A 20,119-nucleotide genomic window follows, 5' to 3' on the forward strand; every position below is an offset into this window, starting at 1 on the left:
ATGTCTAGTGGGGTGCCCTGTCACAAGAGCCATCACCTTGCTTCAGCTGCTCATCTGCATGCACAGGTCTCAGCTGAGGCTAAAGGTAGCACAGTGAGGAAGTCTGAAATCCGCTGAGGGCTCCTCATGCCAAGCGGAGTGTTTTGTAAGATTGTGAAATGGTGTGGAGGAGTTAGCACTGAGTCTGTGGGTAAACAAAGACATCCTGTCTCCAGATTTGTTAGTAAGTAGCTTTCAGAAGCACCAAAATCAATTAGAAATAAATAATTTGTCTGTGTTAAATATAACTTTGAAGGTTTGAAATAGAATCAGGCTGAAATACTGTCCTCTAGCTGGCTACCGAGGGAACCCTCGTAGCTGAGATCAGCATTGGACAAGGCACAGAACTTGGCTTTGAAGTTTTAAGGAAGAGGAAGGCTTCAAGTTTTAAAGGTGACTGTGTGACCACATGAATCAGTCACTACCCAATCCTATTTTGCTCTTTCAAGGTTTTTTGTGTTTTGTTTTATTTTGAAGTTAGGAGCCCTCAGCATGTGTGTGCCAGTGTGTTTGCGAGGACATGTGTACGTACGTGTGCTGCGCTCGTCTGCCAGAACAGATTCCCCAGAAAGAGTGCTGCAGAAATCCAGCTGCTTTTCCATTAACAGCCTTGATTTCCAAATGGACTCCAGGAGGATACTTTCTTGAGCTGCCTAGCTAATCCAAACTATTTCCTTTTATATGGTTGGCTGTGTCAGCTTTCGGCCAATAGAGTATGGCCTTCTTCCTATTGTCATGTTAATCACCCATTGCTGTTTTAGCCTAGAAAGCCCTGCTTAAGCAAAGGTACACTGGTACAGAATTCATGGAATATGCCTAACTTCCATGGTGCATTTGTTATTATGGTGTTACAGCCTGTTCATTAGCTTCCAGCAGGCTACCTTGTTGCCATTGATGACATGGGAAATAGTTAAGCTCTTGGTAGCACCTAATTTGTTCTTTCCTCAGCAGGTGCTTGAGGAAATTGGATCCCATGCACAGAGGGGGTGACAGCAACTCCTCTGTTTAACTCAAAACTTCTGACTTATTACTGCTGTCCTAAAAATGGGGTTCTATACCTGGGTGTGAGGTGGAGGCTGAAGAAAAAATAATGTGCATCTAAAAGTACACAAAAAGTACCCTCAAAACTCTTTTCCTGCAAAAGTTTAACAGGGTGTCATTTACTGAATTGGGCTTCTCTGTGCTGTTGATTTGGGGTTCTCATCCATCCCTCGTGGCCAGCACACAGAGATTTCACATGTGTTCTGCTGCCACCAGCTTTGCCGTGGGATGCAGACCTCATGCTTGTGCCTAGTGGCAATTTTTGCAGTGGGAATTATTCTCCAGAAACAAGTAGGCACAAAAGGCCCAATTTTTTTTAAATTACACATCAAAATATGTCTATTTAGATAGCACATTTGTATGCAGTAAATAAGCACTCACATCAAGCCAAAGCACCATACATACTTCTGCTTTGGGAAATAAGAGTTTTTGCAAGTGTACTAAAGCTTAGCCTTCATGATTTTTGATTTTCTTTTTTTTGGTTGGGTTTTCTTTTTCCCCCTGAGTTGGATGTCCAACTTGTTGACATGCATTTTAATTTCTGCCAATGGTTCCTCGGATTTTTTCCTGCCATGTTGCACAAGTACACGCATCACTGTAAATCTGAGTGCAAACCCCATTTTCCATTTGAATAAATGGCTCATGTAATTGCCTCTTCGCACTGTCTCCTGACTTTTGCAGCTAGGCCTCCCTGGTATGACTTTGAGATAGAGAAAATATAAACAGATTCTACCAGAAAACAGTTCTTTGTGGTAATGCAATTTTTTCAAGATTTCTGATTAGAGACCAATACAAAATGCATTATTTCCTTCACTTCACCAAGTAACTGTAGGTGACTGCCTACTGTTGAGTTTAATGAAAGGTGGAATTTTTTGAGACAGTTGATCTTACTCTGAAAACAGTTACTTTTCTGTCTTTTATTTCACTCTGGGGGAATTTTACTGCAATGGGTTAAATGACAGGTGCAAACTCCTTGGCTCAGGTACTAAGTCAGATTTTCAAGTAGTGTAATTTGAAATTTTTAAAGTTGAAATTAAAATTTCTCCTAAAGCATGTTGTTAATTAGAGATTGTGTTTATGGTCCCAGAAAAGCCTGGCCTGGGGATATATGGGCAAAAAAAGCCTCAGTGGAGGAAATTTGAAGCATATAACATGCTGTATTCATGATCACACTTGCCTTATGCTACAGTGCAGTTTTCTCTAATCTCTTTTTGGTTATTAAACAGAAAAAGACCTATCAATGCATCAAGTGCCAGATGACCTTTGAGAATGAGAGAGAGATACAAATCCATGTCGCTAACCATATGATTGGTAAGACATTCTTTACACTAGGCCACTCATTGGCTGCTTGTTTTTTGCTACTCTTTGACATTCACTATTCTAATAACTTGTTAAGATTCATGCTGTAATTTATTTTTTTATTTTTCAAGGAAAATTATTTTGATGTAATGATTCTTCACTTCAAAGCTTTTTAAATATGTGGTTATAAAAGTGTTACTGCTGAGCTTTTTCCTTATCCTTCTGAGTCCTCATGTAGCATTTTCATTTATATTAAAATCAAACTTTTGACAGTATCTTCCATTTGATAGCATAAATTTCTATCTGTGTAAAAAGTACTTGCCAGTTGTCAACCACTTAGGAGCAATTATGTTTCAATTTTGTATGTCATGACATTGAATAGATGTAACTGCTAGCATTTTCCCAGCTAAGTGTGGTGAATTCCTGAGAAACACTGTCAAAACAAAACACTTAGAGAGTTATTTCAGTGGGTTTTTCTACTTTTCCCAACAATTCTGGACTTCAGAAAGTTCAGCTTTTCAGACATACAAATGTTTTAAAAATCAGTGCTTTCTGCCTTCTGTGACAGTCCCGTCACAGGAGTTAGTAAAAGCATTGTTGTAACCTGATGGGTTGTACTTCTGCTGCAGCTGTGACTGCTTTGCTGATGAACACAAAGAAAGGTTTCTTCCTGTATGGACAGATGTTTTAAATATATGTGTTGGCCCAAGAGGTCAGTTTATTTTGGTGCATAGACCACAAGAAGATACTTACACATGCCACTGTAGGCATGTGTTGGATGAGACCCTTCAAGGACCTGACAGTGCTCTCTGTGTCTCATACTTTCCTATGCAGCATTTATCTCCCATAAGCATAATGGTTTTCCTTCAGCAATTTTACATTTAGGAAATTATTCTCCCATCAATTCTGGTATGTAACTCCTATTAGCTTTGAAGTGGATTATGCATAAATACCAGAGAGAGAGAAATGTGGACTGACACACTCTTCAAACCCCTACCCCCAAATGAAAAACATACATATCAGTCACAATCATTTTCATCCAAGAGCCAGGCAGGAGTTTTAAGTTAATGTCAAGCAGGTTAAGATAAAGATATCTAAAAGTGTTTGCTTTTGTAGCAGGTGTTAATGTAATCTCTTGTTTGCAAGCTTGAAGAGTGAGATCCTTGTTAATTGGACCATGGTGATTTCATGTAGCTCCCTCCTAGATTTTGAGAAAGAAGTCCTTAGCCAGCTTAGCACTTGTTTCAACTTAATTTGTGATCCAGTAGCTAAAAAGTGATTTTTAAATACAAAGATCATGTAATGCTGAGTTAAGGTTCTGCTTGATTCGAGGGGAACTATTTTTTCCCTTTTGGAAAAATGCAATTTCTTCATTTTCCAGTAACTGATATGTGAAGTTTATTTATGTATTTGTCCATGTTAGTGCTGTCTGGAATAATATACAATTGTACACATGACCCTACAAAGTTCTTAGCACCATTGGAAGACAACAGGTGTAGAAGGCATTGGAGGCTTTGAAAATTGTGGTGCTGTTATTTGTGAAAACTGTACCCATTGTTTCCTTGAAGCTGTACATTGGTTACTTTAATATTTGGGAGAATTCTATATAGTACAAAAGGGCTATGGGGCCAGTGCTGTACACCGAGAACATTGTAAATACCAGGGCGTGGTAAAAAAATATGGGATAATTCCACTGTGGTGTCATATCTTCGTGTCACTTTGCTGAGGTATGTGCATTAAGTTAAGGTCATCACTGCTTTTAGTGGTTCAGTTTAGGAAAGAGCAATATGTAGAAACCTTTCATATGGAACCAAACTTCCTCTCACTCTGGGCATCTCAGTTCACAACCCTTCTGGGCCCCCTTTCCTTCAGGACATGAAACTGCTCACAAAAAAGGTGTTTCCAGTGAGTTTGAGTTTGCTCATTGGTATTTGTTCTTTACTGGGGAATACTGAAGGGAAAAGGAGAGGCTAGATGTCAGCATTTCTTCAGCAACAAATGCTGTTCAGATTGTCGGTGTTAATTTATATAGTCCTGGGATGGTAACAGTCGGGAGAGAGACTAACTGCCTCCTGTGCTTGCTCCTGTCCCCCTTGGTCATAGCCTGAGCACTTTGTTCCCTTATTCAGGCCTTAGGACAGACTTGCACATGCCTCCCTACTGCTTAGGCTGGTTTAGTATTGGTAAGGGGTGCAAGAGTTTCCCTTTTCTGTGTTGGATCAAGTCTAGCCAGATGGGCAGCAGGAGAAAGAAGATAATATAGCTGTGTCTGCAGCCCAGGTCTAGTTCACAGGAATTATTAATGTCATCATTGTCAATTTAAAATCTACAGATGAGGATTTGTTTGTGCTGGAGGGACACTGAGATCTCAGGGTGAACATGCAGGTGTTTGGGAGACAGGAGGAACTTACCATCAGACTGTGTCCTCAGTTAGGGCTGGCCTCATCTTGATGAACTTGTATCTGTCTAAAATTAAGGTGTCTGGTTTAATATAGTCATTGAGATGCTGCCCAGGGAAAATGAATGATTGATACCAATCTAAGATAAGAGTTTGAGTAGGATAAGCATTTCCAGGGAGAGATTTTTATCTCTCTTTTGAATTTGAGGAGACCCAAGACAATGAAGTTAGCCTTGACATGTAATTTTTAGGTAAAAAATCCCTTGGCTTTGATAATCCAAGACTCAGCAGCACTTTCTTCTCATACTTTGAGAAACACAAAATCAATAGTTGAGATATCTTAAGCACTTGCTTACAGTTTTATTCTGCTCAAGTGACTGTCAGCAAAGGAATCCCCGCTCTGTAGCAGTGATACCTTTTAGGTAACAGCATCCGTAATATGATTAAAGAATTCCATTATTTCTGACATCATGGTCTTAAAAACTGCATCCAGTTAAGTTGGCTGTGCATCCCTCTTCAACCTCTTAGATTCCCAGTTTGGAGCTGGAGGCCCTGTTCATAATTCATGGAGGTAGGGGGCTGATTTTTTTCAAAGCAGTATGAAGAGAATTTCCAGTGCTACTCCCACACATTGCTTTGAAAAATTACCCTGCTGCACTCCAGCCCTTCATATCCTGTGCACAAACACAGAGGCACATTGGGTCCTTCACGGGGTCCCCAGGGAAGGAGCAGGCTGGATCCATCCCCAGAGGAGGGAAACGGGAGATGTTTTGTTTCAGCTGATGCTGGGGCCTGTAGGAGGGCTCTGTGTGACAGAACAGAGCTCCTCAGCTGGGGTTAGCCAGGAAGGGATCTGTTTAGGAAGGTTTTCAGCTGGGGGGGTAGTTCGGGTTGGAATTTTTAGAGAGCAGTGGTCTTTGAAACATTGCACTGATTGGGGCTCCTTTGAAACATTTCCATGGCCACAGAAAGGGGATCCCCCTTTGAAACATTTACAGGCATTGGGGAGTCCACTTGGGACTATATCAAAAACTTTCAGCAGTTCTTGCTGCCTCTGTACTTGCTTACCTCCTGTTGTGCTGACCCGGCAATGTTTAAAGCTTCTCCCCCTTTTCTCCCCACCGAGCTGTGCCTCTGATGTGCCATCTCTGTTAGATGACGGGAGGATGGGCCTGCGGGCCCTGGGCTCCACGGGGGGCACTGAGCAGCCATGGCAGCAGCCACAGATGGAATCTGTCAGTGCAGCCTGTGCCCATGGCTGGGGGAGCCCTGCAGCTTCAGCCTCCATGGCAGGGCCACCGCCAGGTGCCCGTGTGGGCAGTGGCTGCTCCCATCCTGCACTGCCGAGGGAAATCTGCTCAGTGCCCTGCCTAGGGAAATAAGGATTAGACCCAGGGTGTTCCTGTTGAGTTTTTACAGCTGTGCTCTTCCCACAGCCCGGCTGGGTTCCCTAATTGATGTATTTCAGGGGCACATAATTCCCCAGATTTGTTTTTGGGTAGGTCAGGTTGCCTGTATCAAGGGGAAGTGCATTTGATCCCTGCCAGAGCTCTCGGCTCTTTGGGTAAGAGAAGTGGGCACAGCAGTACTTCTCTCTGTCTCAGTTAGGTGGGGCACGTTTCCATTTAACATTCAAAGAAGATGAGCAACTGTCCCAACTCTTTCTCCATTCTCCAAGAAAGTCTCCTGGAAAATGTGCACAGGAAGCTCAACTGGGGCTTGGGTTAGTGCTGGAACAGGAAAATAATGACTCCTGGTTTGTGCTCCAACACTGGGATTGCTGTAACATTGCTCCTGCCTCTGGCTCCAAAGGAATGTGAGCGTCTGTGGGCCCATGAGAGGCTGTCCCAGTGCTCGGAGCTCAGCAGAGCCCTGCCCAGTGCCACTCCTGTCCTTCCCGTGGAATTGCCAGCGCTCCTTGCCAGGAGCCAGGAATGAGCGCTGGTGAGCAGGGGAGGAGGGGTGAGGCTGGATGTATTTGTGATGTGAACATGAGGCCCTGTCTGAGCTTTGGGAGCCACTGGGGACAGAGGGGAGTGCTGAAGGGAAAGCTTCCAGAAGTCACAGTGAAATTGTTCTGTGGTCCAGTTCTTGAACTACAGCCTGAATAAATTCCTCCCTGTTTGATGGGATGGGGTTGACAAAGTTAAACACCGCGTTTGGGAGAGTTCTGAGTACTGCCCCAAGCCATGGCATATCCTACATTGTGTGCAGCGTAGGACTCCAAGGATCTTAATTACCTTTCCTGCCCTTAGAGATCATGTTTCAAGTTCTGGAAACACTCTGCCAGAATTAAACACAAAAGAGAAGGAAAAACATCCATCTGCAGTTACATTTCTTTCAAATGCATACAAGTATTTGAAACAAAATAATGGCCAACTATAGGTCTGTTATTTTGTTAACGTTTTAAAATAACGTAATATTTTAAAATAAAAAAGTAAGTTGGGTGCTTGGAAAAGGTCAAATTGCAATAGTAACTACAGAAATAATTTTCTAAAAAGCAGCAGTTTAGAAAACACATTTTATGTTCAGAAGAATTAGCAGTTCATACCAAGCTCAGTCATTGAGATGAAACCAGTACAGAGGTGAAAGCGTTGAGATCGTACTCAAATCAAGCATAAATCAATACATTCCCAATTTTATTATTGGTTTGTGTTTAAAAATTGAAACAGTTTTATCTTTTGATTTTGATCATGAAACATAAAGTTTATAAACTTAGATCTTAACCAAATTGCTAATTTATATATTATATGAATAAACATTCTGAGACATTTTGGATAGTCTTGAACTCCCTCCTGTCACAGCAGATTCTGAGTGCATGTGACAAGGATGCAGGTAAGGTTCATTTTTGCAGAACTGATTTTTATATATATGAAGACTTAGCCTTGGGCATCCTCTAATGAGGATGTGAAGCATTTCTTATACTCAGGCCTGATCTTGTAAAGCACTTTGGTCCTCATTTTCGTTAAGGTGAGGACAGCTAATGCTTTTCAGAATCTCTCTTATAGTGAAACATATTTTACTTTACATGAAATAAATGTAGTCAATATTGGAAGATGCACAGCTTTAATTCTTGTAAAATTCCATTTTCTTTGGACCTAAGGACTTCTGTTAGTTAAGGCATGTACATGGTAGCAGTGATGGTGATATTGTAAAGCACTGTCTTAGTAATAGCTTTCAGGCATTAAGGGAAATAAAAATGTGCCAGATTGTTTTTGAAGCATTACTTGCAAATTATCAACAGGAACATATTTCTGGACTCAACTGCTGAATGTGTGAATTAATTATGGACACATTAGGAACTCAGAAATGTTTTTTTAAGTTTGATGTTTGTAAAGCATATTCCAAGTAATTGCTCTTTTAATGCAGAATTGAAGGTACAACCTTCTTATATTTACCCAGCACTTGCTTCAATATCCAATTCCATGTGAACTTGCCTTAATGAACAGTATGTACTAGAGTTTCATTTTGCAGCACCTACCTTTTGAGAAAGATTAATTTTTGGAAAAAAATGTTAAGTGTAAGTGCTCTAAAGCACTTACCTTTAGAGATAAACCCATACAGGGTCTCTCCCTCCACGTGTCCCTGGGAGCCTTAATCCCAGGGACTGGCTAGGGTCCTGCTGGTGCTGCTCAAGAGGCTTTGCCCAAGTGGAGCTTGCTGCTGGTTCAGGCTCCTGGGCACAGGCATCTGCTCATGCCAGTAAGGGTCTCCTGTTATTTCAAAACTCTAAGGCCTGGGATTTTTTTTTTTTTTTTTTTTTTTTTTTTTTTTTTGCATCCATTAGTTTTAGCATTATCCACATTTGCAAGTCACTAAATGTTATAATGTGTATAGTGTATTAAAGGCTAGAAATATTTGTTTTTCAACACTTTTTATCAGTGTAGTCCTACTGAAAGCCAGGTTGCCATTCCTAACAGACAGAAGCAGCTTCTTTTATTTAGTATAACCAAAACTGACCTTAATGTAATCTATTACTGAATTGGTTTCTTATTTTGAAACTTCAAAACTTTGTGGTTTTACTGTTTCTTCATTTCTAATACTGGAAAATTGATTATACAAAATCTTAATCATTTTATCCAGTTGTCCTGTGCATATGTGGCCTCCTGCAACTTTTACCAATGCATATTTGTTCACACAAATTACTCCATTCCATGAGAATGTATTTTGGTTTGCTTGTTTGTTAGGAAAGAAATAACATTTCCCTTAATGTATTCATTCTCATATTCCTTTTGCATTTTTCATTTCATTTAAAACTTGGTAATAGTAGTTCAGTTTTCACTGACATTTTTATAGCTGCTATGACAACATTCCTGTTTTGCATGATACATGCATAATGGGCAATGAGCACAGTGTTACATTGCTTTCATTCTTTCTTAACTGTGTTAAGATTCCTTACAGCCTCCAAACTCAATTTTCATATGCAGTGATGATTACACCTGTTTAAACATTTTCCTGGTAGTTTCATATTTATTCATAAAGGGAGCAGTCGATAAAACACCTTTTCTGCAATCAGTCTGAGTTTTAAGTGTGATATTTCTTCAAAGTTATCATTAACAAGCACCTCAGTCTAGTCCCAGCCTTTCAATATCAGCTAGGCAGCGTAGCAAAAAATGCTTTACCCTGTGTAGAAATAATTTTTCTGACTATGTAACTTGTTCTTCATTTTATTAACTCACATTTAAAACTGTTTTATGTTTGTATTTAAAAGTCTGCAGAGATGGTTTCTGCCTTATTCTCACATATTTTTATATGCATATGGCCACGTATTTCTAAGTTCACAAACAAATTTCTTAGCCCCTCTTTGTTAATCTTGAATCTGGAAAAGAAAGCAAGTCCTCACCATATGGGGCTTGGGTTCTCTCTGCAGATGGTGAAATGACTCTACTTTCTGGTGGAGAGGTCAGCACCCCTCTGTGTCCTACTTTCGAGGAAAAAAACCCAGAATATTTATTGGGGGTGGAAGAAGGAAAAAAACCACCACCATTTCTAATCACAGACTTCAGACTTCATGAATGATATTTTCCGGGCGTTGTTCTCCTCATGTGAATCGTGGGACCAATGCCTCTATTTGTTCTATCCTTAACATTTAGGTGTTGATTTTTTTGTGGGAGCTTTTTAGAAAGTAACAGTTTTATCTGGATAATGTAGATGCTATCCCCCTTTTTCTTTATTCACTGGTTTGGAAATATCTGATACCGGTACCACTTTTTTTGACTGACAGAAAACTTAGCGACTTTTTCTGAAAAATAGATGATATATGAAAAGTGAATAAAGAGCAAAGTAATTAATGTTTAGTGAAGCTGGAAAGACCTCATACTTGGGTTAGCTAGGAATTAGCTTTGGCAGAACTATAAAATACTCATTTTGCCTATTTGAGGGAACCTAGACAAGGTTCCAGACTGTTTCCAGTCATAGGAAAGTGGGAGAAGAATGTATTTAGTGTCAGTAATCTATAGTTCTGGCTCTAGTTATCAGAGAAAAAGGGTTTGTTCATATGTTAAAAGTCCAAGTTTGTACCTTCTGTTGCTTGGGAAGTAACAGAGTGAGGCAGTTGGACTGCTGCCTTTAATTATGGTTTAAACTCAACAGCATCCTTAACCTTGAGGACGATTTTATCTGGTCTCCTGGAACAGGAGGTTACAAACTGACATGACCCTTAAAAATTATTTCTGTTTTGTGATAGCTGGCAAGCAAGTCAAATCAAACACAGGCCTCCCTGAATGCTTTGTTTGGGATACTGGCAGCTATTTTTTTAATTTGTGGAGGAAAACTTTGCTGCCCTGAGTGTCCTTACAACTTTACCTGGGTTTCCTTCCCATGAAGGAAGCCCATGTAAACTTTTAAAGCACTTGTACCTTTTTTTTTTGTTTCAAGAATCCTGGCACAGGTAAAGCCTTTGCACAACTGGTCTCTGTAGATGTGCTGCTTCCTTGTCACAGACTTCATTCAATTTATTAGTAACTTTTGACAGCTTTGTGCCTTTTTAAAACTCAGAAGGGTTTTAATTGAATATTATGACTTTTCAGATCCATTGTATGCCATTTTAAAAATTAAATTTCTTTTTTAGATGATTGCACAATAAGCTTGAGGTAGGGGACTTTTGGTTGTCCCTGTCAGACTTGCCTGTGGTAATGTCAAACTCTAAAGAAATGGCAAATCATGGTTTTTTTTAAGTGAAAAATGTTTTGTCCTGCCACAACTGAAGAAACCCAAAGAAATCATTTATGAATACCACAATCTTTCTAAGACAGAGCTCCATAGAAGCTCAAAACACCTCACTGTAGTTCCATAGTTGTCTTTTTCACCCATTTCATGGAGTCATAAAATCATTGAGGTTGGAAAAGACCTCCAAGATGGAGTCCAGCCTTTGACCAAGCACCGCCTTGTCAACTAGACCAGAGCACCGAGTGCCACATACAGTTTTTGAACATTTCCAGAGATTGTGACTCCACCACCTCCCTGGGCAGCCTGTTCCAATGCTTACCAACCCTTTCAGTGAAAAAATTCTTCCTGATGTTCAACCTGAACCTCCCCTGGTGCAGCTTTTGGCCGTTTCCTCCTCTCCTGTTGCTGTTGCCTGGGAGCAGACCCCGACTCCCACCTGGCTGCACCCTCCTGTCAGGGAGCTGCAGAGACCAAGAAGGTCCTCCCTGAGCCTCCTTTTCTGCAGGCTGAGCCCCCCCTGGTCCCTCAGCTGCGTCTCCTTGGACTGACTCTCTAGATCCTTCACCAGCTCTGTTGTCCTTCTCTGGACAGACTTCATCCCCTCAAAGTCTTTATTGAATGGAGAGGCCAAAACTGGACCCAGGACTCAAGGTGTGGCCTCACCAGTGTCCCGTGTGGGGTGACAATCTCAGCTTTGTGTTTTGTGATTTGTCCTGTTGGCACAAGCCCAGAGGCAGATGGGGTGAAGGAGATGCAGACCTCATGGGGAGGAGCTGAGCCTTTTTGCCTCCTCTTTCGTGTAGGAAGTGCCAACTCAATTTAGTCCAGAGTTTCCTTCTTTGGCACCTCCTGAATTGGTGAAGACTACAAAAGATGGCACCAGGTAGGAAGTGCACCCTGCTGATGTGTTTACATCACTGCTTTAGTCAGTCACAGCCTACTTGGGTTTTAATCCTGCCTTCAGCTGCACATCATCCATCATCTGGTGGACAGTCACGGGCCTTGAAAATAACCAGATCCTTTGGTTCTTGTGTGTGTAACTGGGAAGCATTTAGATTTTATGGTGACTTTCTCCTGTTTTATATTCACAGGGAAGTTTTTTAGCATGGCTCAGGCTAGGCAGAGCCTTTGGTTTTAGGTTTTGCTGCAGATAGAGTTTGGGTGTTTTAAAGGATCAGCATCAACTAGCACCACTGGCATGTCCTCTGTTGCTTTGTTTTGCATGCATCAGCTATCGTGTATTATTGGGGTATGGACAAATAGTTCTTAAACCCCCTGACTGTGAGTTATATCCAGGAATAAATATTGGCAACAAAAGTTAAATGATGAAACCTCATGCAATGAATGGTAACTGATTCAAGCTGGGCCGGATATAGATAGCTAAAGTTGAAGGGAAGAAAATATTCCAGTGACATTTTTCTCCTTGTTTCACTTTCTAATTAAGAAATTCCATTTTTATCCCCCCTTTTCTTAAACAAACAAACAAAACCCCCAAAAGGCCCAAGCAACTTTTGATTCACCATTTAAAAAGAAAATCTGTGATATGGGGTGAAAAAAGAAAAGAAAAGCAGCCTTCCCCATGCCTTTAAAATATTTTTAAACTGATAGTAGCTGTGCCTTCACTTCCAGAACATCAGTGGAGAGAATTTCCTTAGAAGACTAATTCTAATGTGTCAGAAACTGAAGTCAACAATGTGTTAAAACTGAATGATGACCTTCCAAGGGATGGGGAATTTACATCATGAGATGTTTTTTGCTTAGTTTACTTTATATTCAGCATGTGAAAATCTGGATGGACAATTTAATTTTTTTTTAATCTAAGCCTTTTTAATTTGCATATCTTTTGACTTAGTTCAGCAAAGAAAAATACAAAAATGAAAATATTGAGGGTTGATTTCTCCTTCCAGTGGAAATACTATTAGATCTTAAATGTACAAGGTGCAATTATATCTATCTTGCATCTTTGTTGTTGTTTGACCATGATTTACCAGGAAAAGAACTCCAGAGACCATTAAATGGCCCAGTCAAAGAGTTTTCCCATTTTCCTAAGGCTTAAACTGGGGAATCGGCTGCCATTTGCAAGCTAGCAATACAGTAAAAGCACATCATTGTACACAACATTTTATTTGGACAACTGTATAAAAATGGCAACACACTGTGAAATCCATTAACAGCAAAACGTGTTAAATTCAGCAAAATGCATCTCATGTGGAACACTGAATAAGAAATTATAGTCTGAGTTTTACTAGCTGGTTATCTGACTTTGTCTTGAATGAGGAAAATTGAATTTTTTTCCATGTGTCTGCCTGTAATAACAGTGAACGCTGTACATTGGGTTTTGAAGCCAGGGTGCACCTGTAAATTCTTGTCCCACAGACTCTACTGCAAGGTTTTTGTGAATCTGAATACCCCTGAGGAGGCTAAAGGGGGGTGGTTTCCATGTTGGGTCCCACCCGCACTCACTCGCACTACTGGGTGCAGAACCATTTGTAAGGGTAAGTTCTAGGGATGTAGGAGTAAGAGCTCAAACTGGAAATAAAAGCATCCTTCCCCCTTGTCTCACTGCCGTGCCAGCAAGGACTGCAGTCTTGTCAGCCAAGAGCAGGTTCTTTGCCTCATGAGGGATTTCCATGGGTGGATTTTGCTGTGCTGCATGTAGTAAGACTTTTCACGGTTAATCAATAGCATTTAAAAATTCAAAACCTCTCTCCAAAGTATTTTGCATTTCCATTGTTCGTACTGTTTAACTAGGAGATGTTGCTCATCAAGATAGGATGCTATTAAGTATTCTGGTAGAGAAAGAAAAAATGAGTTTACTCTTGCCTGGTAGAAAATGAAACAGCCATGTTAACTTTAGCTCTAATCATGAGATTAAAAGTCTAATGGGGAATTATATCATTTTCACTCTTCAAAGCCAGCATCAGTGACCTTTGGAGAGTTTTAACTTTAACAGCCTAATGATTTCTCTTCTAGGAGATGGAAAAAGCAGTCTTTTCCTTGACAAGGAAATGAAAAGTGGATGAAAAAGGCGAGCACAAATAACTGTACGCTGGAGCAGGCTAAATGACTTTTAGCCATATTCAGTACCACTTGTGAGAGATGGTTTCCAGGCTGTGTTATCCAGGCCACTGGCTGCTCTGAAGGGAGACAGATAAATGCAAGGCAGAGCCATGGGGCTGGGGGACAGCGTGGGGGAGACAGCCCTGCTCCTCCACGCCTCTGTCCCATGGCGGTGACAGCTCTGACCAGCGGGGCTGTGTGCACACCACTCATCCTGAGCAGGTCTGCTGGCGTGTGAGGCTCGTTTCCTGTGCAGGAGCACTGGAATTTCTTGTTTCAGTTCCTGTTTGCCGCGGTTGCGAGCTCAGGCTGTTGCTCTTTTGCCAAGCTGGCAGTGCGCGGGGGGAACTTCCTGAGCAGGGGATGTAAAAGCGATTCTCTGATTCTTCCTCTGCAGCCATTGGGAGATAAAAGCCAGGACATCAGGGACTGCAAAGAGGGAGCCAAATTATATTTATAATATTAAAGTGAGTGCATTTGTGGTTTTGCCATTCTCCAGGGTTTTTCATAAGTAGAAAAACATGAATTAGCATTTTCCATTTCCATATATTGACTGGAAAAATAGCCTGCTCTCAATTAAGACCTATAGCTTTTGGGATGTATGCAACAATTTTATAAAATATTTACAGCAAAATTTGCATTTTACATGGTATTACAGTTTTTCTTGTGTTTAGTAGAAAGGACTTAGGCCTAAGAGAGGAAATTCATCCAGCGTACCAAAAGGGAAATATATCTAAAATTAGATGGTTAGTATTCACAACAAGGAATGTCCAGTGCTGGCTGTTACCTCTAGTAATTACTGAAGGTCACTTTGCCCCCCAGCTATTTGTTACAGCCGCTGCAAGGACCGTGCTCCCTGTGCAGAGCTATCACTATCCCTTTAAAACTGCCTTTGGAAGCGATTGGAGCTTTGTGCTAGACAGATAAGTAGAACATTTTTTACCAAATGTAAATGTGCACTGTAAAGAACATAGCTATTTCCTGGATAATTTGCAGTTGTATATTTTATGTTAATTTCACCGAAAATATTGCACCCCTGCCAGGTTTAGTAGAGGCTCACTGTGATATGAATAATTTCTAGCGAATCTTTTTTTTTTTCTTCATTTAAGATTTGGCACCTTTTAAAGATTTTAATAATAGCAACAAGGAGGAAGATTTAGAACAAGTGAAACATTAGAGCCAAAGAAATTCACATTGAGAGCTAATGTAAAATAGCAAGAATAATTACATGGAAAACAGTTTCCACAGATGTTTTTCCTTGTAATGTAATAACTATTTACTAAACTGTTTATTTTAGGCCCTTGGTTTACAATAAAATATTTATACATGCTCTGCTGTAATAAAAAAATATTGACAAAATACTATAGAGATTTTTAAAAGACAATTAGTATTTCCCTGTCTGGAAAGTGAGCACCAGAGAAGCAGCACCAGCCCTTGCCATGCTCTGAGAGGAGATGCTGGGTTAGCAGCAGCTTGCCTTGCAGGTTTGTCTGTGCTCAACTCTGCTTACAGGAAGACTCTGGACTTGTGGCAGTCCAGAGGCGAACTTACTGAAGAACATGAAAGCCAACAATCTAAAGACAGTGGAAATGCTTTTCCACTTCTTTTCCACTTCTTCACAGGAAAAAAAAAAAAACAACAACAACTTTATTACATTTCTGAGTTATTATATGATAAGGTTCTGTCTCGTTTAAGCAAAATGCCTGTTTTAGGAACAAGTTTAAAGTTCAGGATGCCAGAATCCTGAATCTTGTTCTTTAAAAACAGTGTGGGACAGTGACATCTCTGAAGCACTGCCTGTGGCAGGTTTAAAGCTATTGCTTTATGCTGACTGAGCCACATCTGTCATACCCCTAATTCATGAAGCTCCTCGTGTGCCCATGGAGTCTGTACACTGCTACACAGGGACTAACCACCTATGCAGATATAGCAGTGTCTTAGGGTGCTGAAATCATCAATTCAGCTATACTGAAAGGTCTACAGATTATACTTCCCATGCATGATCTTAAAATGTCTATTCTTCTGTCTAAAAATCTTGAACAGAGGAGAGTATCCTATAAAAACTTCAGTTCCTCTGCCTGGCAGTTTTGTAATAAAAGGATTTCTTTTTTTTCCTTCAGAATTTATTTTACATCCTTTGCTTAACTCCAAAATGGTGGCATGCAGTAACTTAAAAAGAGGCCTCCAGGACAAAAGAGAAAATACCTTTCATTTCATGGATACAGACCTCAATGTCTGTGTGCATTTGAGTACCACCAGCATGTTAGAGCAACCTGAAGTCTGAGTAAAGACTGCATGGATGGATCTGAACAGCCAGTGTTTGGGAAGCAGGATGGTTTCAATACTCAGATATGAATCCATATTTAGCAGTTCAGGCTCTACTTTCAAGTAGACAATTCCCTTGAGTTTCTAGGCTAGCAAGTTGTGAGCTTTATCATTGCAGAAAAAACAGGGTAGCTGCCTCATGGAATGATTTGAAAAATGAATTAAAAATGTGTCTATGAACTTTCTTTCTTGGTGAAACTAATAACACTCACCTGTTGTAAAATCAGTGGGGTGATTACGAAGATTTTTGTCATGCTGAGTTCTAACATGCGCAAAAAAAGAGCAGGGCAGAGCACAAAACAGCAAGCATAGGAACTAAAACTGAACAAAAGAGGGAGCTAAGAAATCTAAAATGTTCCGTTTTAAGGCAGAATAATCATAGTTACCAGATGCCTTTTGTTGTAAACAGACTTTTTTTCATGGTTGACTCTTATAAGGAGGCCAATGCATGTGGGAGGTTTGTGAGCCTTGTTACTGATGTGCCATGCAAAGCCATCATGTCCCATTCCCATGGTTGCCCTTGTAGAACCTCACCACAACAGCTTTTTGAGACTAAAAATTGGCTTTCCCTGTGATAAGTCTGCATAATTTAAAATCAAAGCTACAATAAGAAAAATAGATGGTGTAATATGCTCAATATTTTCTGTAAGTTGCACCAAAGTTGGGTTCTTGGCTTTTGGTTTTTCCTACCTTCCTGCCCCTGCACTGTTGACACGTTGCAGAGTGCTGCCAGGTTATGCAATTATTTCAGTGCAGCTCATAGGAAAACAAAGGAATTTGTGCTTGGAAGTCAGCATTGCTCTGTACACAAGAATTTCTTTATTTTTCAAGGACTATGGTATTGTGTAAGCTAATGATTTTGTTTTTAAGTTATATTCTCAGGGGCATGGACATCCAGGATAATCGAGGATGTACTTTTAATACCAGTCCTGCAATGTTAGGTCTCTGGTGGAAAAACTGGCCCAACTGCAGGGCTTGAGCCTTGGATTAACCCCTGCTTGGAAGAATTGTTGATTTCCTGGTGCTGAATATATTTGTAAATTGATGCATATTACCTATGTGTAAATTAGTTCCAATGAAAGTAAATTAGCCAGTTCCCTTCCCACATGCATTTTAAAATGCCACTTACTGTTTATCACGGTAGAAGCCATTATATCTCTGTTAGTCATTTTGAGAAATAAGTACATCTGCCAGGGTTCTGCTCTTCATTGTCTCAGCCCAGCTCACCTTCTCTGGCCCTCCTTGCTTGCCCACCTCTGGTGGCAGTCTAGGACTCCTCTCCCTGGAAAAGCTCAGCTCACAGATCTCTCTCCAGCCCAAACTGGATGTCTTTTCAGCTGAAGTGGGGCTGCATAGGTATGTATGTAAAGCAGAAATGAGGGGCTGAGAGAAGAGGAGGGCTTCTTTTGGAATTTTGAGTTGCCTTTTTTTGGCTGTGGAGAGGAGTTAAGGAAATACATGCTTAAATAGTGCAATGTTATTGGTAATTCTGCATGGAAAATATTTTCAATGAGGTAGATTAAGGAGTAGAGCAAGAAGCACACGTAGAGGCAAACTGGAAGGTTTGAAAATCCATGTGGTATGAATTATAATGCAGACCCTTTCAAACAGTCTCCAAAAGCATTCACCTATCCCTACCATGTCCCTGGATGTAATGAAACAACTGGCAGAGAGCATTATTTTAATAAAGCATTGGCTGTTAGTGTCTCTCATACTGGATCAGGAAAAGAGTTCAGAGGACCAGATATTGCTGAAGAATCTGTCTCCAATTTTCCCTTTGGAACTGTGCTTCTAGGGCTTTTAAAGGTTTATGTATTTAACATTGCAAATCTTCATTTTAGATTTTCATTTGCTGCTTGGGATTTTTATTAATTTTGCAGTGTTCATTTAAGTTGATCCAGCCCTTTATATCATTTCCAGCTTGAAATATTAGTTCAGAGATAAGCTTTATTATTAAATGCTTAATCTTGAACACTTGTCTTATTTGGTAAGAATTATCTCTGAGAAGTAGGCAAAGAGAAGTTGATTGCTGTGGTTTTAAAGCAGCTGTAACTGGAGTAGCCCAAGTACTAGTTTACAAAGGTTGGCATCCCTTCAGTTTGCCATCACAGCAGCTGGACTTCATTAAGTGCTGGTGTTAATTACTGGGAGAGTGTTGGTTCAGTATGTGAGCAGCAACACTTGGGGTGACACGCAAAGTAGGAAAAGGGTCACCTTGAAATAGAAGCTTTAAAAAAAGCCAAACAGGCAAGTCAGGCTGCCACTAATTTTGTAACTGCATTTAATTCAAAGTTTTTCAGCAAACAGGGAAATAAGCATTACTGTGCAGCAGTGAGGAATGGCTTAACTGTGTGTGTCATTGAGGAGGCAGGAATTGAGGTGAGGGCTGGGGAACTTGCCCCATAAGAAAGGAAGACATTAATGTCATATTTTCTGTGCATGTTGTGTGAAAGAGAAGGAAAATTCTTTCTGTATTCTCCAGAGTTTTCAAGCCATATGCAGTATAGTTTGAGGAAGAAATATTAATAATTTCTTATGCTGTAAATAGTATTCTATGGAGAAAAACTGTTAAGGGTTTGTATCTAAGGAATGTTTAGGAGATGAATGTCATGGAGAAAAACATAGAACATGTGGTAGCATAAAACAAGTATTGCTTGGAAATGTTGTGTCCTAAAGCTGATGAGATTCAGACAAAGTGGGCCAAGTCCAGCCCTGGTGTAAGCAGCTGGTGGTGCACTCAGGCCAGTATTCCACCATGTGCTTAAGCAATAGCGAATTTTTATCTGTGTCTTTCACCTGGCAATTGTCTGGATGAGGTGCCAGGTGCCCGGGCTGGAAAGAGTGTGTGTGAGGATGTTGGAGGAGAATTAGGTTATTACATTTCCTCCTTAATTCTTCATCAGGGCTGCCGCCTGTATTTTCTCCAGAAAAATCAATGCATTCTGATTCTGTAATTTCCCATGGTGCCTCGCCGGGCGCGCAGCGTGCCGTGGGAGGTGACATATCCGGTCATGGCAGCTTGAACTCTTTTTTCCAGTGAAAGAATTCATTGGAATTTCACAACCTTTGCATGCTTTTGTGAAAACACTCATTTGTGTTTGCGCCAACCTGCTAATGGCGGATGCCGGGGCTCGCGAATCCCACCTACATTCGGTGCTCGTTATGGCATGGAATGTGCCGTTAATAATGCATCTGTGAAACTCAGCTGCGAGGGAGCCAAGTAATTATCCCACCGTAGCGTTCCCTGCTTCAGTGTCATCACAACTGGGGCTTCATTAAAAGTCCTAACAGTAGAGATGTTGTGTGGTGCAGCCTGTATATATATTTTTTCATTTAAATTATCAGCAATGCCATGGCTCAGAGGTAATTTGACTTTTTGAAACCGTGGAGCCCCTGTGAATTTCCTTCCTCCTCTCCCTCTCGCTGCTGCACCAGCTGATCAGCCCCAGAAGAACAAAAGGTTTATCTGAAGCTATGAAGCATATATTCACCAGCTTCTGGCGTCTAGATAAAAAAAAAAAAAATCAAAGTACTCCATTGAACATGTTAATACTGAGCAAAATGCACACAGCCAGACACTAAACCTTTACAGGGATTTAGGCATTTGAAAAGTGATACCCTGATCAGGTCTTGAGTTAGTTTCCTTAGCATAAAGTAATGCAGAATCATAAAATAATATAGATTTTTAAATAAATGGAAAGCTTAACATTCCCCCCGCCCCACTTTTGTTTTATTTCTTTGTCTGGTTTCTGTCAGTCAGGCAGTAACAAAATCTTGGGCAAAGGTATG

General features: G+C 40.6%; 1 protein-coding gene across 4 annotated transcripts in view; it reads left to right on the forward strand.

The window, feature by feature from the left end:
* ZNF423 (zinc finger protein 423) overlaps positions 1-20,119 on the forward strand; it is a 224,111-nt gene that overhangs the window by 135,141 nt on the left and 68,851 nt on the right. For all 4 annotated transcript variants that reach the window (XM_084214896.1, XM_084214897.1, XM_084214898.1 and 1 more), the window contains one exon: positions 2,307-2,391. In XM_084214896.1, the coding sequence (XP_084071022.1) occupies positions 2,307-2,391 (85 nt within the window). The remainder of the gene's footprint in view (positions 1-2,306; positions 2,392-20,119) is intronic.

The sequence above is a fragment of the Fringilla coelebs genome, assembly GCF_963513975.1.
Source record: "Fringilla coelebs genome assembly, chromosome: 14".
Classification (NCBI taxonomy): Eukaryota; Metazoa; Chordata; class Aves; order Passeriformes; family Fringillidae; genus Fringilla; species Fringilla coelebs.